General features: G+C 47.5%; 1 protein-coding gene across 1 annotated transcript in view; it reads left to right on the plus strand.

Moving 5' to 3' along the window:
- Nucleotides 1–14,755: 14,755 nt before the first annotated feature.
- LOC307219190 (papilin-like) overlaps nt 14,756–23,960 on the plus strand; it is a gene marked incomplete at its 5' end in the record, with an annotated part of 37,602 nt that continues 28,397 nt past the window's right edge. Inside the window, 7 exons of the mRNA XM_079982193.1 lie at nt 14,756–14,855; nt 15,688–15,933; nt 16,454–16,501; nt 16,633–16,767; nt 18,428–18,568; nt 21,188–21,331; nt 23,613–23,780. Of these exons, the coding sequence (XP_079838319.1) occupies nt 14,756–14,855; nt 15,688–15,933; nt 16,454–16,501; nt 16,633–16,767; nt 18,428–18,568; nt 21,188–21,331; nt 23,613–23,780 (982 nt within the window). The remainder of the gene's footprint in view (nt 14,856–15,687; nt 15,934–16,453; nt 16,502–16,632; nt 16,768–18,427; nt 18,569–21,187; nt 21,332–23,612; nt 23,781–23,960) is intronic.

Genomic DNA, 23,960 nt, shown 5'->3' on the forward strand with positions numbered 1-23,960 from the left:
AGGACCAATCAGACTGCTGCATTCTGAATCCTATTGTTCTAGGACCAATCAGACTGCTGCATTCTGGACCCTATTGTTCTAGGACCAATCAGACTGCTGCATTCTGAATCCTATTGTTCTAGGACCAATCAGACTGCTGCATTCTGAATCCTATTGTTCTAGGACCAATCAGACTGCTGCATTTTGAATCCTATTGTTCTAGGACCAATCAGACTGCTGCATTCTGGATCCTATTGTTCTAGGACCAATCAGACTGCTGCATTCTGAATCCTATTGTTCTAGGACCAACCAGACTGCTGCATTTTGGATCCTATTGTTCTAGAACTAATCAGACTGCTGCATTTTGGATCCTATTCAACTCGGTACATAACAGGCAGCCATCCATTTTAGAAGGTTTTCCTGCTAAAAAGATCCCAAGCATCTCTTTCGCCCCGACCTGGTGCTGTCGTGATGCTTGGAACTACAACTCCCATCAGCCCCCAGTCAGTGCTGTTGGAGGGGAGGAGATTGCAGAAGTCATAGTCCAAAGAACCAGGGGGGAACTAGGCAGGGCCAGCCGGAGACATTTTGGTGTCTGAGGCGAACCACAATTATTATTATTATTTGATTTTGGTATGAAGCTTTACTGCACATAGAATCATATTAGGAGTAGGGGGGGGGCAATGATCTTTCAAGGCAGAATTAGTTAGCTCAGTGAATCTGGTTTATACATCATTCCACACAACCAAAGGCATTTCCCAAAGCAATTTACGAAAACAATAAAATACAAAATATAATATGCATTAAAAGAGGAGTGTTTGGTTTTTTAAAACAGCAGCAACAAACAGGATAACCAAAACAGGATTAGAATTATTTATTATTTTATTTATAAAATTTGCTTAACGCTGTTCAGTCAAAGATCACAGGGCGGTTCAAAAAATACGAAATGAGAAGACAAAATACACAATAAAACAAAAGCAGACCAATAACCCCCCTCCCGCAAGCCCATTTAAAAGGCCATAGAATGTTAATCAGCTCAAGGCCAGGCTGAAGAAGAACATTTTTGCCTGATGCCTAAAGATATATCATGAAGATGCCAATGAAGATATTTAATGAGCCTCCCTGGGGAGAGCATTGCACAAGTGGGAAGCCACCACAGAAAAAGCCCGTTCTCGTGTTGCCGCCCTCCGGACATCTTGCAGAGGAGGCCCAGGAAGGAGGGCCTCCAATGGCAATCACAGGGTTAATATGGGGAGAGGCAGTCCTTGAGGTATTGGGGTCCTGAGACATTTAGGCTTTATAGGTCAAAAGCAGCACTTTGATTTGTCCCGTCCGTCCCCCCTCGTGAATAATACTTTATTTAGAATTCAGCAATAACAAAGGAAAAAACTACAAAACCATCAATTCATTACAATTAACCAATGTTAACAATATATAAATAGTAAAAAAAAAAATTACATAACACCACTTTTAACTTACTGAAGTTTTCATATTACACTTTTCTCTCTTTATCTCTTTCTTAACATATCAAAAAGAGAAAGACCAAGAAAGGAGGCACAAAAAAAAGAGAAGAGGAAGAAGGGCGAAGCAGGGAAAGGGGAAAAACAAAACAAAACAAACACATTTGGCTTCCTATTAGACTCATTGCATTATTATTTCTACAGTTTTTTGACACACAGTTCCAAGTTATTGTATTTCTTTCTTTGTTTTTGTCAGATATTGAAAAACATTATATTCGTTGTTCTACAATGATCATTCTATTTCTATTTCTAGAATAGAATAGAAAAAAAGCAGCACTTTGAATTGGTCCCAGAAACTAATCGGCAGCCGATACAGTCAGGCCAGGATCAGTGTAATACAGACATACCTCAGAAGTCAAACGGAATCCGTTCCGGAAGTCCATTTGTCTTCCAAAAAGTTCAGAAACCAAGGCACAGCTTCCAATTGGTTTCTGATTACGCAGGTGTGCCGGAAACAATAGCGGAAGCCGTGCCGGACATTTGGCTTCCCAAAAAACTTCGGAAACCGAAACACTCACTTCTGGTTTTCGGTCATTCAGGAGCTGGAATGTTTGACTCCCAAGATGTTGGGGAACCAGATACGACCAGATATGCTCAAACCACCTTGACCGAGTGAGCAAGCTTGCTGCCGAATTTTGCACCAGCTGAAGTTTCCGAACCATATTGAGGCAACTGAGTAAGACCAACTCCACCCTCCTCAGCCCCCCACGTTCCAGTGATATAGACCAGCTCAACCTCCTCATCTACATGGATCATGGATGAGGGAGGCCTTACTCTGAGCCAATTTAGCACTCGGCATTCAGCAGCTGCTTGGGACGCGGGTGGCACTGTGGGTTAAACCACAGAGCCTAGGACTTGCCGAACAGAAGGTCAGCGGTTCGAATCCCCGCGACGGAGTGAGCTCCCGTTGCAGGTCCCAGCTTCTGCTAACCTAGCAGTTCGAAAGCACATCAGAATGCAAGTAGATAAATAGGTACCACTTCAGCAGGAAGGTAAACGGCATTTCCGTGTGCTGCTCTGGTTTGCCAGAAGCGGCTTAGTCATGCTGACCACATGATCTGGAAGCTGTACGCCGGCGCCCTCGGCCAGTAAAGCGAGATGAGCGCCGCAACCCCGGAGTCAGCCACGACTGGACCTAATGGTCAGGGGGCCCTTTATTCAGCAGCCGCAGACCTGATAGGATAACTGGCTGATAGGACAACTGCAATTCCCCAGGTTGAGGTGAGCATGTTCCAGAGGTCAAGCTTTTTCTCAGCCTAGATCCCAGGATGTATTAACTGCTGGGGGCAGCTCTGCAGGTCAGATGCTCAGCACCTGGGCTTCAAAAGAAATCCGCCCTTGGACTTTTGCCTCTGATTGCCCAGGTTCATTGTGTGGAGACTCAGTCTCTAGTTATCACTGCATGGCAACAATTGCCCTCCCTCCATCTTCGGGGAGGTTGCTGGGATCGTCTTCACTCTCCAGGATAATAATAATTAAAAAAATAATAAATTTTATTTATACCCCGCTCTCCCCAGCCAAGACCGGGCTCAGGGCGGCTGACAACCGACATAAAACAAATTGATTAAGATACAACTTAAAAACAAGATTAAAAGACAACATTAAAATGCAGCCTCATTTCAATAGAAACTCAAATCAAAAACTTTGTGGGGATGAAAATGTCAAGTCTTCACCAAGGCTAACTATCCAGACTGGTCCTACGTGGGCCAGAAAAAAGCCAGAGAAGTCCCCAAATAGGAGTTCCATCACAGAAGGAGAAAGGAAAAAGGAAAGAGGGGAAGGGGATCAAGTTGATTCCAAGCCAAAGGCCAGACGGAACAGCGGAAAGAAATCAGATCCTGAGTCCAGTTCTTGAAGCTGCCTGCCTCTGCTGCCTGTCCAAAGCCCGCCTTATCCTGCTGACCCTCCCCACATCAGAAAAGCAAGCAGCCCACCCCCTCACCCCACGTAGCAGGGCAGTGTAAAGGGGTCCTTGGTCCTGGTATGAATTGTGAGGGAAGAGGCAAGTGCTCTTTATTTCCAAGGTGGCACCTAATGCAGGCCTGCAGCAGGGCGACTTCCGGTCTGGAGTGGTGCCAGCATCATGGTGCCCTCTTCTCTGACCCTTGGCCATGCTGGTAAGGGCTGGTGGGTGACGGAGCCCAACAACAGCTGGAAGGCACCGTGCTTGTTTGTTTATAAAAAAACAATTATAGATCACTGCATCATTAAAAACATACATGGCAGCAGTTTACAAGAATAAAACAAAAGCTACACAATAAAAACCATGGAAGAGTTAGAAACAGCCATCCATTAACCACTGTGGATGGATGTATTGTTAATTGCCTGCCAAGACCTTGTGGGATAGTTTATTTTATTTTCATTTTCTATTAATTTATTAATTTATTATTTTTATTAAATTATTTAACATAATCATTACAAAATATTGCAAATACATACATACATATATATTTCTGATAAGCACACATATACAAAAAAAGAACAAAAGAGATAAAGGAAGAAAAGAAGAAAGAAAAAGAAAAAATAAAGAGAAGAAGGAGAAGAAGATAATACAAATATCTCAATAATAAAATTTCTATCACTTACACTGCACTTCCTATATACATTTTAAGCAAGATTGTATCCAGCAGAAGTTTCAAAGTTGGCACAGAATTTCCAGTGGCAGGGTGTTCCGCAGGACTGAGCTGATGACACTCCTCTTGCCCACCCTCCCTGGCAACCCTTGCTGGGGCCACTGGGAGCTGGGGCTCCAAAAGATCCTGAGAGCCTCAGGCTGGAGAAGGCTGCTGTACTCTTTCTGCACTGGCAGGAGAGGAGAAACAGAGTCAGGACCAATAGCTAAACTAATGGGAACAGAAGAGAGTCCCTTTGAGCAGGACCGTCTTAAGCATATCCAGCGACGTGGTGCAAAGTTCTCTCTGGCGCTCCCCCCACCCCCATTTCCCAGAGATTTTTAGGGAGGACGGCGCTGCCGGCGGGGCGGGAGGAGGCGGGCAGCAGCTGGAGGGCGGGGAAGAGGCGGAGGCTGTACGCGGCGCCTCCCGCCACAGCTGGCCACTTCGTGCCGCAGTGGCCACAGCAGATGGAGGCTCCAGGCGTGGTGCGGTGCTGCTTCGGCGTGGCATGGCAAGGGCAGCGAGCTGATTCCGGTGTTGGGATGTGTCCAGGGAGACAGGGGCAATTGGCAGGCCCCAGCTGGCTCCAGCCACCGGCCGGCAGCCGGGCAAACTCCGGTTCTTAGAACAGCATCTATCAGCGACTCGAGCCTCGGAAGACTTCAGAGACTGAGCACGCTCTAACTGGCAGAGTGAATAACTTTTCACATTCTTAAAAAACCCTGAAGCATTTGTACTTGGTATTATAGGTCAGGACATTAATAGGCAAGATGTTAAATTGTTTTTATATGCAACAACTGCGGCAAGAGTATTATTAGCCCAGAAATGGAAACAAGAAGAAATTCTGACGAAAGAAGAATGGCAGACGAAATTAATGGACTACGCAGAATTGGACAAAATGACAGGAAGGATTTGAAACCTGCAGGACCAGAGATTTACAGAAGATTGGAAGAAGTACCATATTTTTCGCTCTATAAGACGCACCAGACCATAAGACGCACCTAGTTTTTGGAGGAGGAAAACAAGAAAAAAAATATTCTGAATCTCAGAAGCCAGAACAGCAAGAGGGATCTCTGTGCAGTGAAAGCAGCAATCCCTCTTGCTGTTCTGGCTTCTGGGATAGCTGCGCAGCCTGCATTCGCTCCATAAGATGCACACACATTCCCCCTTACTTTTAGGAGGGAAAAAATTAGTCTTATAGAGCAAAAAATACGGTATATGAATTATTTGAAGAGCAACTGTAATCAACAAATTACGCTAGTAGGACTACAAGAAGTTTTGTAAGGAGAAATATACGAAGTGTTACAAAGTAGAAAAAGATAGAGATATTGGTTATGAGTTTGAAATGTAATAGGGAAAATAAGAATTGCATACTAAGAGATTAGATTGGAAAATTTTCAGACATGACTAATGGAAGTCAGAAAAAATTTGAATAAGATGCAAAAGTATGTTTAAAGGTAAAGGTAAAGGTACCCCTACCCGTACGGGCCAGTCTTGACAGACTCTGGGGTTGTGCGCTCATCTCACTTAAGAGGCCAGGGGCCAGCGCTGTCCGGAGACACTTCCGGGTCACGTGGCCAGCGTGACAAAGCTGCATCTGGCGAGCCAGAGCCGCACACGGAAACGCCGTTTACCTTCCCGCTGGTAAGCGGTCCCTATTTATCTACTTGCACCCGGAGGTGCTTTCGAACTGCTAGGTTGGCAGGCGCTGGGACCGAGCAGCGGGAGCGCACCCCGCCGCAGGGATTCGAACCGCCGACCTTTCGATCGGCAAGTCCTAGGCGCTGAGGCTTTAACCCACAGCGCCACCACTGTTTAAAATGATATGTTAAAAAAACTAATAAAAAATTATATATTTTTTTAAAAAAAACTTTTCACAACGGAAGTGGCAGACAGAGGCAGATGCAAGCATATTTACAGGTGTTTATTCAGCATCAGGAACAAAGGAAAAACATGCCCGCTTCCCTTCGTCTCCAAGCAAAACACAGTATAGCCAGTGGCGTAGCGTGGGGGTGCAGGGGGGGCCAGCCGCACCGGGCGCAACATTGGGGGGGGCGCTCGCACTCGCAGCTCTCTGCCCCTACCTGGCTCACTCTCTCTCACTGCAGTGCTGGCTGTCCGAATCCGATCCGAGCTGCCGGGTCGCCGCCCACTGTGGAGGGGGAGGGTGCCAGGCATGCGTTGCAGTGAGGAGCGGAGAGAGAGCGAGGGAGGGACTATCTGGGGGAGGGACAGTGCAGCGGCCGCCCAGCGCAGCGCTGAGCGCGGGAGAGAACCACACCCGACCAGCCCAGGCAGCAGCAAGAAGAAGCTGGCAGTGGCGGCAGGTTAGGGGTTAGGGGCGCAAATTACTTGCCTTGCCCCTGGTGCTGACAACCCACGCTACGCCGCTGAGTATAGCAAAAGCAATGCACAATGGAAGTTCCCAGCCGACTGTGCTGGAAGTAAACAGGCATGTGACCTACAACAATCCACACATCTGTTCTAAAGGGGGAATGGAACTATATCCTAACAGCTGGGAGGCGCTGCACCCAGCCTCCGTGTGCTGGTCCCGGGGGGGGGGGGGTACCGTGCGGCATGGTCCGTGTCCAGTCCAAGACTGAAGCAGTGTCCAAGACAGGGAGTCGGGCGTGGTCAGGAACTCTGGCAGAAATCAGGACAGGGTGCCGGCAGGAACAGGTAATCAACAATGGTGCTCCCGCAACCTGGGACTGGGCGGGCTGGGCTTTATCTCCTCTGAAGCATAGGGTGGCCCCGGTCCACAGGTGACTCGCCTCTCCTGGCCTGGAGGTGAGCACTCCTTCTGCGAGAACTTAGTTCCCTCCACCTCTCTGCCCTGAGCCTCTGCAGCTCAGGAGAGGCTGGAGGGTTACCGGACCCAGAGGCAACCTCAGCTTCCCCTGACAGGGCTGAGAGAGGAGCACCTGCAGGCAATGGGTCCTCCATCACCTCCGGAGCCAGAGCGGATTCAGCTGGTATCTGCTCCTGAGGATCCGGCACAGGTGAGGGCCCTTCAGGTTCAAGCCCCTGCCCCGGCTCAGCCGGCCCTGGAGGCGGGGACTCCTGTGCAGGCTGGGATTCCTCAGGTTCAGCCTCTGAATCCAATTCCCAGGCCATCACACTCCGCCTCTTCCCTGGCGCCCTCCAGAACTTGGCACCCTGGCACCCCACGCCACTAGCCTCTATGGGTAAGCCTTTGCGGAATTTATTAAGAAAGGAGAATCCTCAGAAGCCCTTTTTATTGGGTATAGTGGGTAGAGAGATACCAAGACAAGATAAAAAAATTCTTATATGCAACAACTGCGGCAAGAATTTTGTTAGCCCAAAGATGGAAACAACGGGAGTTGCCAACAAAAGAAGAGTGGCAGATGAAAATGATGGACTTTGCAGAACTGGCGAAACCGAAGGGGAAGAATCCGGAACCAGCAAGACCAAGCATTCCAAAAGGACAGGAACAAATTTATATTACATTTGAAAGACAACTGTAAGCAATTAACATCATTAGCAGGGTTACCTGAAGATCTGTAAGGTGAAATTGCTACCTATTCAGGTTGTGTAATTTTAGGTAATGATATATCAAGGTTAGGAAACGAAGCAAAATGTAAAGATGTAAAGTTTAATTTTGTAAACCATCAGACGGGAGGGAGGGAAGTTATGAGGCTTAGTCGAGGGTACAATGTTACATAAAGTGATTATATGTAAAACCAATAAAATTCATTTATAGAAAGAAAGAAAGAAAGAAAGAAAGAAAGAAAGAAAGAAAGAAAGAAAGAAAGAGTGTTATGTATTGAGCTGATTCCTAGAACAATAGGATCCAGAATGCAGCAGTCTGATTGGTCCACAGGAGCCACCCAATCCAGCTCCAGGTGGAAGTGAATCAGCAACCTGATTGGCCTGCAGGAGCAGCCAATCAGGCTTCTGGAAGAAGTTAAGCCGCAACCTGATTGGCCTACAGAAGCAGCCCGGAATTAGCCAATCACACGCGGCCCATTATGTAAATAATGTATATATAGCTAGATGTTTTGGGGAAAGTTTCATTCATTGCTACTAGGAGCTGAATAAAGAGCATGAAATTCACACTCGACTCAGAGTATATTTCAGAGAGGATCCCTGCAGATTTCAGACCTGCTGCAGATAGACATGCGCAGGTCCAGCAGCCAGGTCTGTGTGACAGAGACTGAGTGTTCCTGCTCACAATAAGATCCCTATCGGTTGCACATAACATCTAAGAACATCTTAATGCCTCTGTGATGCTATCAAAGGTATTGTGCAAGATCAAAGTCACTTGCGGTTCAGAACAATGCGGTTGGGGGGGGGGAGAACTTGCAGGCCCTGGACAGAATCACAGTGGGAAATGTAGCATGCCAGGAAGACCTGCGAGTGAGAAAGAGCTCCTGTTCTCTAGCTCTGTGCTGTAAGGGAAACAGCAGCTGTCATAATCCATCCTGGTTTCCGATTTGATCCTGGAATTTGGTCCCAGGAACAAGCCGCCGCTTGTGCAGCCAGTGGTGCCGTGCTCTCACGGGGGTCACTGCTGCCAAAAGACGTCCGAGCCAGAAGATTTGCACAGCACCAAAAGACGTGTGTCCCAATTGTAATTGGGGAAATGCTGGCGGGTATGTGCTCATACGCATTTCTGCTTGTCTCTCGGTTTCCCCATGGGAAGAAACGCTCTTTAACACAGAATCGGAGCAAACCTCAGCCGGGTTTTTAACAGATTGCTGCTTGTTCTGATTCAGTACAGTGGTACCTCTAGTTGCGCATGGGATCCGTTCCGGAGCCCCGTTCATACCCTGAGCAGAACGCAACCTGTGTCTGTGTATGCAAGGGTTGTGATTTGCCACTTCTGCGCATGCACATGACGTCATTTGAGCATCTGTGCATGTGCAAACGGCAAAACCCAGAAGTAACCCTTTCCGGTACTTCTGGGTTGCCGCGGGACGCAACCTGAAAACGCTCAACCTGAAGCAAACGCAACACGAGGTATGACTGTACTACAGTCGTACCTTGGATGTCGAACAGAATCCATTCCGGAAGTCCGTTCGACTTCCAAAATGTTTGGAAACCAAAGCGCGGCTTCCAACTGGCTGCAGGAAGCTACTGGCTGCAGGAAGCAGCAGAAGACCCATCGGACGTTCAGCTTACGAAAAGTGTTTGCAAACCGGAACAGTCACTTCCGGGTTTGTGGCGTTCGGGAGCCAAAATGTTTGAGAAGTAAGCAGGTTCTGCCAGGGAAGACAGTGTGGCAAATGGAAAACCGCTCAGCCCCACACTTTCTTGGCATGGAACAAGCAGAAAGGTAGAAAGGTAAAAAGGTAAAGGTAAAGGGACCCCTGACCATTAGGTCCAGTCGTGGCCGACTCTGGGGTTGCGGCGCTCATCTTGCTTTATTGGCCGAGGGAGCCAGCGTACAGCTTCCGGGTCATGTGGCCAGCATGACTGAGCCGCTTCTGGCGAACCAGAGCAGCACACAGAAACACCATTTACCTTCCCGTCGGAGCGGTACCTATTTATCTACTTGCACTTTGGCATGCTTTCGAACTGCTAGGTTGGCAGGAGCAGGGACCGAGCAACGGGAACTCACCCCGTCATGGGGATTCAAACTGCTGACCTTCTGATCAGCAACCCACAGCGCCACCCACATCCACAGCGCCACCCATGTCCTGTCCCAGTTAAATTATGGAACTCCTCCCGCAGGAAGCAGGGATGGTTTCCAGCTTGGATGACTTTGAAAGAGGATTGGATAAAGGATTAGAGGAAGAGCAATGCTTCTGAATCCCAGTTGCTGGAAACCACAAGAAGGGGAGAGTGTGACTCCTATGTTTGGGTCCTGCTTGGGGTTTCTCACAAGCATCTGTGAGAGCAGGATGCTAGGCTAGAAAGGCCATTGGGCCTGATCCAGCAGGCTCTCCTTGTGTCCTCATGTCCTCAAACTCTCAGGCAATGTAGCTTTAGGTGCTCATGAGAGTCAGGGACACAGGCATAAACAAGATCAGGACCTGCTCCAGCCAAGACCGTCTCCTCCCCATCACAAGGCTGGAGGCATGGACAGGGGAGCAGGGGAGGCGGGGAGGCACCAGGGCCAGCACCAGTTGGACCGTGTCCTTCACCATGCAAGGTCAGTGGTGCAGCTATATCATTCCAATAATAATAATAATAATAATAATAATAATAATAATAATAATAATAAATATTCATAATAATAAATTTTATTTATACCCCACCCTCCCCAGCCAAGACTGGGCTCAGAATGGCTAACACCAAATATAAAAACAATTGATTAGAATACAGCTTAAAAACAAAATTAAAATACAACATTAAAACATTAAAATGCAGCCTCATTTCAGTGGAGGTCCATCAAAAACTTGGGGGGGGGGATAAAAACGTCAAGTCTTCACCAAGGCTAACTATCCAGACTGGTCCTACATGGGCCAGAAAAAAGCCAGGGAAGTCCCCAAATAGGAGTTCCATCACAGGAGGAAAAAGGAAAGAGGCAGAAGGGATCAAGTTGATTCCAAGCCAAAAGCCAGACGGAACAATTCTGTCTTGCAGGCCCTGTGGAAAGAAATCAGACCCTGCAAGGCCCTGGTCTCATGAGGCAGAGCGTTCCACCAGGCCGGTGCCAGTGTTGAAAAGGCCCTGGCTTTGGTTGAGGCTAATCTGACTTCCTTAGGGCCCGGGACCTCTAGGGTGTTGCTATTTATGAACCTCCATGGGGCAGACCGGGAGAGGCAAAGCAGCTTGGGTGCCTTGGCAGAAAGGCAGGATATAAATGCAACCATTGAAATAAATAAATAAAGGGTGGCAGCTGATGACCTTGAGGTAGAAGTAGTGAAAGAGCCTCTCATTGGTCAGAGACAGTACGGTGTAGTGGTTAGAGTCAGACCTAGGAGACCAGCGTTCAGATCTCCCACTCATTGGCCAGGAAGCTCACTGGGTGTGACCTTGGCCAGTCACTGCCTCTCAGCCTACCCTACCTCTCAGGGTTGCGGTGGGGATGAAACGAGATGGAGAAGATCCACCTGGGCACCACCTTGGTCTCCTTAGAGAAAAGGGTCTAGGTGTAAATAAATAAACAAACAAACAAACCCATATACTGAAAGCACATTTCAGGCACATTTTCCCCACCCACCCCAAAGAATCCTGGGAACTGTAGTTTGTTAAAGGTGCTGGGAATTGTAGGTCTGCAAGGGGAAAGCTACTGTTCCAAGGTTCCTTGCTTTCAACGTATGCTGTGGGTGTGTTTGTAGCCAATCGTTGGTGTTCTGCTAAGCCTGAGGCTTCTTTGGGTCTCACTTCAGTGGGTGAAATCCACCAATCATACTGCTGCATTGTTCTAGGACCAATCAGACTGCTGCATTCTGAATCCTATTGTTCTAGGACCAATCAGACTGCTGCAGTTTGGATCCTATTGTTCTAGGACCAATCACACTGCTGCATTTTGGATCCAATTCAACTCAGTACATAACAGTGGGGAATGATTCTCAGAGCAGGGAACAGAAGTGGGGTCCCCAAGTCAGTTCCCTGCCTGCCTTCTTGGGGTGCCGCCCTGTTGCAAATCAGGCATCAGAAGAGTCCTGCTGGCCCCATTCAGCCCCTTGGGATCTCGCTTCCTGTTGCCCAACCAGATGCTTCTCAGGAGTCACATGCTTTTCTCCTTTTGTTCACCAGAATTGCGTCTGCTCCTTATTAATCTATTGTTTCCTTAGAACAAAGTGTGGACATTATTTCCAAGAACTGGGTCAGGACTGTCTTCATGGAAAGGTGGAGACTCAGAAATGAACGGAATGATCCTTTGTCCGGAAAGAGAAAGCCGATGACAAGAGTTCCTTCTATTTTTTCCGAGGTGGCTTTGCATTTGCAAGAAGAAGTCTTACGTCTTTGATACTTATCGCTTAGTTCAGGGGTCAGCAAATGTTTTCAGCAGGGGGCCGGTCCACTGTCCCTCAGACATTCTGGGGGGCCGGACTATATTTTGCTGGGGTTTGGGGATGAATGAATTCCTATGCCCCACAAATAATCCAGAGATGCATTTTAAATAAAAGGGCACATTCTACACGCTCATTCCTGGACCATCTGCGGGTCGGATTTAGAAAGCTCCTGGGCTGGATCCGGACCCCGGGCCTTAGTTTGCCTACCCATGGCTTAGTTCATCATTGTCGGCATCACTGTTCATTAATCCACTTTAGCCAAAGAGCTATATGAAACCAAAATATACAGAGAGCTCAAAAATCAGGCGACAGTGACGGCCACGAACCTGGATGACTTTAAAAGAGGATTAGACCAATTCATGGAGGAGAATAAGGCTTTTGATGGCTCTGCTCTGCTTCCAAAGTCAGAAGCACCAACGCTTCTGAATACCAGTTGCAAGAGACAACTGGAGAAGACTCTTGGCTCAAATCCCGCCGACTGGTTTTCCATTGGGGGCTCTGCCGTTCAGATGTAATGGGTGCAAATGTGATCTAGCAATGGCCCAAATCAAACCAATCTCACTTTCAGCTCACACTTTCCCCACCAGATATGTCTGCCACCAAACCATATTGTGGAGTCCTCCTGGCCTTCTCTGTGGGGTCTGGATCCTCCAAACAGGGCGGGTCTATCCTTCTGGCCTGCCCTTTTCATCTCATGGGAAGATGGTGGCCTTCCCATCCCTTTGACAATAGTTCAGACAGAGTAGACCAGGACAGAGAAATGAAAGGACTCTTTCATGCGGCACGTAGTTAACTAGGGAACTCACCCTCCCAGGAGGCAGAGATGCCACCAACCTAGATTGCTTTAAAAGAGGGTTGGACAAATTGATGGAGGATGGGAGGGCTATTGATGGCTACTAGCCAAGAGGACTATTCTTCTGAAAACCAGCTACTGGATACTGCAGGAGAGGAGAGTTCCTCTTGTGCTTGAATCCTGCTTGTGGGCTTCCGAGTAGAGGCACCTGGTTGCCCATGGATCCCGCAGATGTTCTTCTTATGTTCCTATGTTCTAACAAGCCCCATGGGGTTCATGTTGCTGGGAGCCTCCCTGGCAAGACCCCAGTTTGGAAGAGGACATGACATCTTTGGGGTTACTCCTTGGTAGAGCTGCCTTAAAGGTAAAGGTAAAGGGACCCCTGACCATTAAGTCCAGTCGCAGCTGACTCTGAGGTTGCAGCGCTCATCTCGCTTTACTGGCCGAGGGAGCCGGCGTACAGCTTCCGGGTCATGTGGCCAGCATGACTAAGCCACTTCTGGCGAACCAGAACAGTGCACGGAAACAGCGTTTACCTTCCCGCCAGAGCGGTACCTATTTATCTACTTGCACTTTGACTTGCTTTCAAACTGCTAGGTTGGCAGGAGCAGGGACCCAGCAACGGGATCCCCGTCGCGGGGATTTGAACCGCCAACCTTCTGATCAGCAAGCCCAAGAGGCTCTGTGGTTGAACCCACAGCGCCACCCATGTCATACTAGAGCTGCCTTACTAATAAGAAAAAGAAAAAGAAAGCAGAGAGCATTTCCCAACTCTGACAGCTACATATCTGGCCTGGAAGCTTTGTGCCTAGTTCCAGGACTGTGGAAACAAGCTAGGTTGCTCCATAGTGAGTGGGAAATGATCTCTGCACATGCTCAGAGAGACTGTTCTTAATTTTAGTCTCTGCATAGCTCTCAGCCTGGTTGGAAGGTTGGAATCTTCCCTCTGTGGCTCAGCATTCAGGAACTTTTGGAGTCCAGCTTTCAGAGGAAGGTGAAGCTCTCAGCCCTACAGAGTGCAATAAAAAGAGAGGGGTTTAAAACATTGTTTCGCAAGTGTAAACACAGGGACAGAGAGATCCTTTCAGAGAACCTATCTAGGGTTTCTGTCACCTCCAGTTTGACAATGAACAGGAAGGGTTTGGTGAGAAAATATATCAGAGAAGAAGGGGGATTCCAACTAAACACCAGGAAGAACTTTGTGAGCTATTCAACGGTGGGACAGACAACATCAGAAGGTGGTTGTGAGATTTTCAGCAGAGGTTAGGTGGTCATCCTCCAGGGATTCTTTAGCTGCGATTACTAGATATCCCTTGGGGACCTTTCCCTAAACATCGACGGGAATTTGCCGCAGGATCGGACAGCTTTGTGTCCAAAAAAAGGATGGAACTTGGTTCTCATTCCTCAAAAGCTCGTTTTGGCCAATTATCCAAAGCCGTTGGGCCCATGTGCTGGGATGGATTGCATGAAGCACCTGCTGACCATTTTAAGCGGCATTTTTCCAGGGGTGGTAAAAACATCTGACATAGTTGCCATAGAGTACTTATATCAAGACGGTCACTCGGTACGAGCTCTGATCATGTTTCTAGATCATAACCTGGTAAATTTTATTTTTAGAGCCAGAAATCTATTCAAAAACAAAAGGATAGAGCTACTAAGAATTTTTTTCTATGAGGTTTGCACTCTGGTGTTGTTTCTTCGCCTTACTGGAGTGTGCCACCATGCACGTCCAATGGCTCTCTTGGCAGGTGAAGCAGCTCAGGTGTACAGGTGTGTGAATCTGCAGCAACACAGCCTGCTCCCTTCTTCCAGCAGGGGTGGAGCTGGCTCCGGCCACTGTGCTCTCTTTCCTCCCCCCCTCCCATCTTTCTGATGGGAGGTATAAAATAAACAGATGCTGGAGCCGGCCAAAGTGCCATGGAGATGATGAAGAAGAAGAAGACGACCCAGTGCACCTTCCTCCTCATGGGTCTCTTTGCCTTCTGGGCCAGGGTGCCACCTACCTCAGCTCAGGGAGGTGAGTGGAGCAAAGCCCTGAAGCTGTGCTTGAAAACTAGGTGTGATGTTGCCCTAGCTGGGACCTTTGTGCTTAATCTGCAGGGTTCAAAAATGCAAATTGCAGTTCAGCTGCTAGATTAGTTGAACTGGCTAGATTGACAGAGGCAATTAGAGATCGCACTAGACAAGGATTTCGAAAAGCATGGGGGAAATGCAGAGAATACTTCACAAAACAGTGCCCTAAAATACATACCTGGACTTTTTTCGATTAATGTCTGCAGGAGACTTTGCGGATATTTAAGTTATAATTAGAAAAATCTTAATAATTATTCATAAAGGAAACAGCTTATAAGAAGTAAATAAGGAGGCCAGATACAGGATAAAGGAAGTATTTTATTGGGTTGTTTGTATTGTCGTATGTTATGCTTATTGTATGTTATGTTCACGTTTAGTGAGGGTGGATATCTGTATTGGGGGGGTAGGGGTTTATGTTATGTTGTAAATAAAATTTCCAATAAAAAATTAAAATTAAAAAAAACAAAAACAAAATGCAAATAGCAGTAGTTGCTGCTGCTGCTGCTGTTATTTGGAAGGTGGGGGAGCTGATCATGAACAGGAGTGTAGGAAGGGGTGTTAACCCTCCCCGCCACCCGTAATCCACCTGAAACCCCTCCCTCTAGTGCTGCTGCATTAAACTGTTGACTCATGTTAAGTTTGACTCATGTCCACTAAGACCCCTAGATTCTTTTCACAGGTACTGCTGTTGCCTGAAGAACTTTGGCTTGGTATGGGCTGCTGTTGCTTTAACTGTGTTGAGGTCAAATCCTTGGAGATCTCTCCTTTCTCCACAGGTTCATCATCATCTGAGGAACACCCAGCACCCACTGGTATGTCCCCCACTTCCCCTTCTGGGTCTGTGTGCTGGCTCCTGCGCTACCGGTCAGTTGCCCTTCCCCCCATCCCTGACTCCCATGCAGCGCCAAACGCCTTTCCGCTGACCCTGCTCCCCCCTCCTTTTGCAATGGAAACTAAAACTCCCAAGGGTGCCGCTATTGGGGCCTCTTCACAAGATGGCACCTGGCATGCCAGCAGTACACGTGAGAAGGCCCTCTGCCTGGTTCCCTGTAACTTGGCTTCTCACAAGGAGGGAACCACCAGAAGGCCCTCAGAGCTGGACCTCATTGTCTGGGCAGAACGATGGGGGTGGAGACGCTCCTTCAGGTATACTGGACCGAGGCTGTTTAGGGCTTTCAAGGTCAGCACCAACACTTCGATTTGTGCTCATAAACGTACTGGGAGCCAGTGTAGGTCTTTCAAGACCATCGTTAATGTGGTCTCGGCAGCTTTTAAGACATAAAATTCAGCAATCGACCGAAACACAGCGTAAAATCAGATTAAAATCAAAATAAGATCAGATGGCTGCCCTCCAGTTATAACTATAACTATAGCCTAGAATAGCGTTAGCATTTCTTTGCTAAGTTTGACTCATGTCCACTAAGACCCCTAGATTCTTTTCACAGGTACTGCTGTTGCCTGAAGAACTTTGGCTTGGTATGGGCTGCTGTTGCTTTAACTGTGTTGAGGGCAAATCCTTGGAGATCTCTCCCTTCTCCACAGGTTCACCAGCATCTGAGGAACGCCCTGTGCCTCTGCCAACACCCCCAGGTATGTTCCCCACTTTCCCTTCTTTGTCTGTGGTTAGGCTCTTGCGCTGCTGGTCAGTTGTCCTCCCCCCATCCCTGCCTCCCATGGAGCGCCAGCCGTCTTTCCACTGACGCTGTTTCTTTCTCTCCCAGCCATGAGATGCCCCACCCACTTGGATCACCAAGAGCTGGAGTGTGGCACTGAGTGCAGAACAGACAGCAACTGCCCAGGAGAGCAGATTTGTTGCAGATATGGCTGCCAGCGGAGCTGCGTGTTGCCTATCAATGGTGAGTCCTCTCCCCTTGTCCCTTCTCAGCTTGTAAATTGCTTCAATATTTACAATTACGGAGAACTCATTAGGGGGAAAGTTTCCCTATGTTTCAGAGTTTTTGTCCGTGCACGTTAATAGCGTGGTGCCTGGACACCTTCTGGAATTGGCCTTTGGGAATTCCAGTATTCAGGGGCAGCGTTCCCACCATCTTGTATTGTTACGAGCAACCCAGTGAGACTCCAGGCATTTACACAGGTTCTGATTCCCTGGAACAAAGGTTTGCAGAGACTGTGGTGCCTTTAATTTGCAGCAGGAGTGCCATCTTGGCCCCGCAACCATGGGGCCCTGGATGCCATGCCCTGTGCATGGCCCTGGCACTGAAATTTGTGTTAGGATGCGTCCAAGGAAACAGGGGCAATTGGCAGGCCCCCAGCTGACTCCAGCCCACCAGCCGGCAGCCGGTCAAACTCCAGTCCTCAGTTTTGCATCAAAACTGTGACTCAGAGCTTCAGAAGCCTTTCAGAAGCTGAGCACGCAAGCCAGCAGAGATAACAAACTCTTCGAAACGGAAGGGCAGATAGAGGCATATGTAAAGTGTATTTACAAGCAGTTTATTCAACATAGATCAGGACAAAGGAAAAACATGTCTTCTCCCTTTCATGTCCAAGCAAGACAGAATAAGCAAAAGCTCTACACAAACGGAAGTTCCCAGCAAGCTGTGCGGGAGTGTAAACAGGCATGTGATACACAACAATCATGACTGTTCCTTTTAAGGTGGAACGGAATATTCTAACAAATTGTGGGTGCCCAACCTCTTCACGGGGAACTTTGTGGGTGCTCAGGCACCCAAGGCCCCAGGGAGTTGGCACCTATGATTTGCACAGGTATTCAACCTGAGCATAGGATGGAGGAGTCACAGCATTAACACACTTCCAGGAGATCTTCCTTCATTACATCTTTGGATCCAGCACAGAGCAATCAGCTCTCTCTGTCTCCAGATTCCAGGAACGGGGGGGGGGGAGGGCCGCATTCCCTTCTGGGCAGCCTTCCAGGGGCCACATGCCAGGGGTGGGTGGGGCCAGAGGCAAAGGTGAGCAGTGTAGGCAATATTTACCTTTTGAACAGTTCCCTTTTCTACATACCCTTGCAGGGATGTTGTCAAAGGTCAAGGACGGATGCCTGTCCTGCCACAAAATGATGTATGTGAAGCAGGTGCAGGGAAGGGGGTTTCCTGGAGAGGGTCCAAAGGGCCAGATAGAGAGGTCTGGAGGGCCACATTCCTGATGGCAACTGTGCTATTTGCTCCTTCTTTTCCACTTCTCATTAGAAAACAGTCCTCTGTAGGTGGCAGCAGATGGTGGGAAGAAAAATGGGGAGTGCTGCATTTCTTCAGAAAGAGGGCAGACTATTATTCTTATTGTTGGAATTAGAATTAGAATTTATATACTGCCCAGAGGTCTCAGGGTGGCTCACAGAACTAAGGACCACTGAATGAGGAGATATTTGGCTCCTTGCCTTAGCTTTATTATTTGTCATGAAAATATACATCAAAGCGGTTTACAGCAATATAAAGCCATACAGTGAAAACCATGAAAAATTAAAAACAGTCCTCAGTTAACCATTGTGGAAGGATGTATTCTTCATGGCCTAATCTGCTCCCTCTCCTTGCCCCTCAGTGAATCCCGGCTACTGCCCCAGCTCCAACCCCTTCCCCCCTACAATGTGCGGCATCAGGTGTGTCAACGACAAAACGTGTGGCAGGGGGAAGAAATGCTGCCGTTGGGGCTGTTTATCCAGCTGCGTTGAAGCAGAGCCAGGTAAGTGGGGGCCAGGAGAGCCGGAGGAAGGGGCAGACCCTGCTGGTACTCATAGGTGGGCTGGGAGAAGGGATGGAAGCGTCCTCTGGAGGAATGGCATGACTGTCTCGAAAGAAACCTTTGGTGCAACTGCATTTGGAATAGTGTGTACATTTCTGGTTGCGTTACCTTAAAAAGGATAGAGTTGGGAAGAGTTCAGAAATGGATAACTGCAATTATCATAGGGACAGAGCCGATTGACTCACCAATGAAGAAAGCTTGCAGCATTTGGGGCTTTTTAGCTTGGAGAAAGGGAAATGGGTGGTGCTGTGGGTTAAACCACAGAGCCTAGGATTTGCTGATCAGTAGGTCGGCAGTTCGAATCCCCGCAACGGGGTGAGTTCCCGTTGCTCGATCCCAGCTCCTGCCAACCTAGCAGTTCGAAAGCACGTCAAAGTGCAAGTAGATAAATAGGTACCACTCCAGCGGGAAGGTAAATGGTGTTTCTGTGCACTGCCAGAAGCGGGTTAGTCATGCTGGCCACATGACCCAGAAGCTGTACACCGGCTCCCTCGGCCAGTGAAGTGAAATAAGCCCCAGAGTCGGTCACGACTGGACCTAATGGTCAGGGGTCCCTTCACCTTTACCTTTAGCTTGGTGAAAACGTAAGAGGTGACACAGAACTGAAGTTTTATATAATTAAGTATGGCCTGGAGTGAGTAAATAGGAAAAGTTTTCCTCCATTGTAGGAATAACGGAGACAACAGGAAGTTGAATGCAGGTGAGCTATGCAGAAGCACGCTGCAGGGAGAACAAACTGCAGGGAGATAAGGTTAAAATAGAGCTCAAACCGTGATGGAGGGAAGTCCTTAATGTAATGTTGTAATTGGATATATGTATGTGTTTATTTGTGTGTTTTTTCTTTTTTTTTCTTTTTTCTTTCGTTTCTGTTGGTTTATATGTGTGCGTTGGTTTATATGTGTGCGTTGTTTTGTTTTTTAATTTATATTGAAAATCAATAAAGATTAAGGGAATGGATAGCAAAAAAAAAAAGAAGAAGAAGAAGAAGAAGCACGCTGTCAAGCATGCTCCAAGCAAACTGCCAGCTAGCTCTGCAGAGGCTCCTTTTATTAGCAGAAGTCAACAAATGGAAACAGTCATGAAACCACCCTGAAGTTAATGCATTTCCATCTAAGCACATTTCCAGTGTTAGCAAATACACATGTCAGCAGGTGTTTCCCTCAAATGTTCCCCCTGATACTTGATTATGTCTGCATCCCCCGTCATGCTCTAGCCAAGCGATATGTCTAGCAAACAAATTGTGAGAGGACAAAAGGTCTGGGGGAAAACCCTGTTTCCTAGCCAGGAAGGCAAAAGGTCAGGGAAAGCAGGTGCAACACTCCTTGACATACTGTTGCGTGTCTGGTGCAAGGTTTGCCTTCGCACTCCATCTCTCATGGCACTAAAACTCGTGGGCATCCAGGGAAGAGGGACGTCATCGGAAGATTCAGAACAGAGGGGAAAAGTCCTTCTTCATGCAGTGCAGAGTTAAACTGTGGAACTCCCTCCCACAGGAGGCAGTGATGGCCACCAACTGGATTAGGCAGATTCACGGAGGAGGAGAGAGCTATCAATGGCTGCTAGATAGGATGGCTCTGCTCTGCTCTGCCCACCACAGCTGGAAACAGCAATGTTTCTGAATGCCAGTTGCTAGAAATTGCAGGACGGAAAAGAGTTGCTCTTCTGCTCAGATTCTGCTTAAGTGTTTCCCATTAATCCAACAGAGCAGCTTGGGCAACCCACCCAGATGAACAGGCCATTGTTGTTGTTGTTGTTGTTGTTTGTAGCGTTCCCAAAGCAAGGAAGGATTGGACTCTGATTAATAAAATACACACGAGGCTTGACCAGCAAGACTCTGGGAGGAGTGCATATAATAATTCCTCTCCACCCCTCGGCCCAGGTCGTTTTATTCACAAAAGAACTTTTCACACAGTGTTCGTTAGAACCAATCAGATTTCCTCTGAGCATTTCAAAACCCCCACATGGGACAAAGTCAGATCAGAAGAAATTATTTTAACTACAAAGAAACTATTTCCTACTTGAACATGCATATGTAGTTCAGAGTAAATAAAAGAGGAAGCGAAAGGGCATGCTTTTAGGAAACTCCAGAGGTCATAAACAACAGTAAACAGTATTTACCATCTCCTTGTGAACTCTCTTCCTGAACTCTCTTCCTGGCCCTAAGATTAACAAAACTAACAACAGCTACATCAGAGAAGCTACCTACTATCTTTATGACCTGATGAAGTAACTGGCCTGTGTTTTAGAATGCTTATATGTGCCCTGTCAGGCATAGAGAAAGCAAATGGCAGAGGTGGAGAGGCTTGTGGGATTCGATCAGAAACTATTGTCAATGAATCAAACCCAGTCAACGCAATCCTTTCATCGCGGACACAATGGCTTGCTCCATATTTCATAATTCCTCATAGCAATCCCACCTGACACCCCCACACTCTGGATATCTGCACCCCCACAATTATTATTATTATTATTATTATTATTATTATTATTATTATTATATCTATTTTACTGGGCGTTTTGGTTTGATGTGATTTTAATGACCAGCCCTTCTCTTCCCAGAAAATCCTGGAGTGTGCCCAAAGATAGATGCCCTGGGACAGTTTCCCTCTTGCACTAACGAATGCGAGGACGACCGGGGATGTGACCACACACAGAAATGCTGCTTCACAGGATGCGCCCGCAAGTGTGTCAACCTTGAGAAAGGTACTGGGAAATGGACCAGCAGAGTTCTTGAGCTGGAGATGGTGATCTGCTCTGGGCTTTTTCTCTGCCTTTTAAAACCCGTCTGCCTACCTGGCAGTTGCCAGACATTCCCCATGTTTGTTTTGCACCAAAGCGCAAGTCACAGCTACTCTGCAGAGCAGGATCTCAAACGATCCATACTCTGGAGTATAGTGGATTCCACTGGGTCCTGAACACACTTGTGAACTGCCCTGAGACATGCAGATAACAGGCAGTATACAAATTTAATTAATCACAACTACAGCAATACAATAATAATTGGCTTTGTCTTCAAGGTCCACTTTTGGCCGGAATTGGCCACACTCCCCAGTTCCCAGTGGGAAACTCCAGAGTGCAGATATTCCTTGCAGAGCTTGATCCACTGATGGGAACTGATTTTGAGCCTGTCTTTCATCTGGGATCGACTCGGCTTGGGAGCTCTGATTGAAAGCTACTGAGCAGAATCCGCCCTGGTGGGGAACATTGCATCTGATGCCCAATTTAAGGGCTTGGGACCAGTTTACTACAAGATTGCCTTACCCCAAATATGCCCACCCAACCACTTTGTTAAAGTTTGTTGGGTCGTATATCTTTTGACCCACAGAGTCTGCTGCAACGGCCCTGCAATAAATTTGATTTATTGCCACTCCAACAAACTTCCAATGGCGCCCACACTCTTCCACTCCGCACGCTGCCACTCTCCTCAGTTGCCAGATAATAGCAGAGTTCACACACAGCATAAAATGGCTTGTCTGTGTCGACGTGGTGTCCTCAATAACTCAGCTCGACACTAGTGCTTCTAATCTAAAACTCTTTATTTAGAAGCATTCGAAACAGAAAAGAAAACCTACAGAATCTAGCTGCATGTTCGCAGCTTTCTGCCTCTTAACAAAAACCGAAACGAGCTTGCTAACATTCTCAGACAGACTGCTCTCCAGAGAGAGCTCAGCTCCCACAGAGCACAGATCAAAGGAAAAAAGCACGGATCCTGTGGGCAGTGCACCCAGTTGATAAGAACGCTCCTGGAGTGTTAACTACTGACAGTCCAGAACCACAACACACTTCAAGTGGTGGAACAGGTGCTGCTCCCTGATCTGCATTTACAAGAACTCGTGGCAGCAGCTACACTTTGGAACTCCCTGCCTGTTGGTCTCAGGCAAGTGCTTTCACGGTACCTTTTCCAGCACCTGCTAAAAATGTTTCTTAGACAAATCTGCCCAGATGTTTAGAAGGTTGGTGTAAGGTCTAATCTGTTGTTAGCCTATTGCTCTTTAACTTTTTGAATGTCTCAAGTAGTTGCTGTTGATTTTTCAATAGTTATATCGTTTTCTCTTTTTTTGTAAACCATACTGAGGTGTGTTTGTTCTTACAATCAAGCAGTGTATAAATTTTAAGGAATACGTAAATCAATAAAAGGGGCCCAATCCAAGCCCCTCCGAGGACTGTTTCAGAGCACATTTTAAGGCACCTTTACCTGCCCTACACCTGGTATCACCTACCTGTGGGGCACGTGGGCTTGGCTTGTTGGGGGAAGGGAACAGCCTCACAAACCAAATTACGATCCCTGCCAGTTCTGATGAAGCCACAGGGCTCCATCGTTCTGCCCGGACACTGAGGTCCAGCGCCGAGGGCCTTTTGGCGGTTCCCTCGCTGCGAGAAGCCAAGTTACAGGGAACCAGGCAGAGGGCCTTCTCGGTGGTGGTGCCCGCCCTGTGGAATGCCCTCCCACCAGATGTCAAAGAGATAAACAACTACCAGACTTTTAGAAGACATCTGAAGGCAGCCCTCTTTAGGGAAGCTTTTAATGTTTGATGTATTACGGTATTTTAATATTTTGTTGGAAGCCACCCAGAGTGGCTGGGGAAGCCCAGCCAGATGGGCGGGGTATACCATATTTTTCGCTCTATAAGATGCACCAGACCACAAGACGCACCTAGTTTTTGGAGGAGGAAAACAAAAAATATATATATTCTGAATCTCAGAAGCCAGAACAGCAAGAGGGATCGCTGCACAGTGGATCGCTGCACAGTGTTCTGGCTTCTGTGATAGCTGCACAGCCTGCATTCGCTCCATAAGACGCACACACATTTCCCCTTACTTTTAAGGATGGGAAAAGTGAGTCTTATAGAGCAAAAAATACGGTAAATAATAAATTATTGTTATCATGATGATGATTATGCTTGGTTCATTCCTCTCTGAGGTCAAGATGGTGGTCTCCCATTATTTCAACCTGCCCTGCTTCCTTCCTTCTGTTTTCCGGCAGATCTCTGCAACCTCCCCAGGGATCCTGGCTCCTGCACTTTGTCCTTGGATTACTTCTACTACTACGCCCACACCAAGAGGTGCAGGAGGTTCAAGTACAGCGGCTGCGAAGGGAACTCCAATCGCTTCTACACCAGGAAGGATTGCATGGACGTCTGTGGGGAAGTTGGTAGGTGAGATGTCGAGCTCTGTTAGAAGGTTGGTTTGCAGATCGGGAACGGATGGATGGGTGAATTGTTAAGTATAATTGTTTAATTGTACACTGAAATGGAAAATGACTCTGTAATGTGTCTATGTATACTGTGTAGCAAGGCATGGAAAATTCCATTGACGCTAAGTAGAGAGCCTA

The sequence above is a fragment of the Podarcis cretensis genome (genome assembly GCF_951804945.1).
Source record: "Podarcis cretensis genome assembly, chromosome: 6".
Lineage (NCBI taxonomy): Eukaryota > Metazoa > Chordata > Lepidosauria > Squamata > Lacertidae > Podarcis > Podarcis cretensis.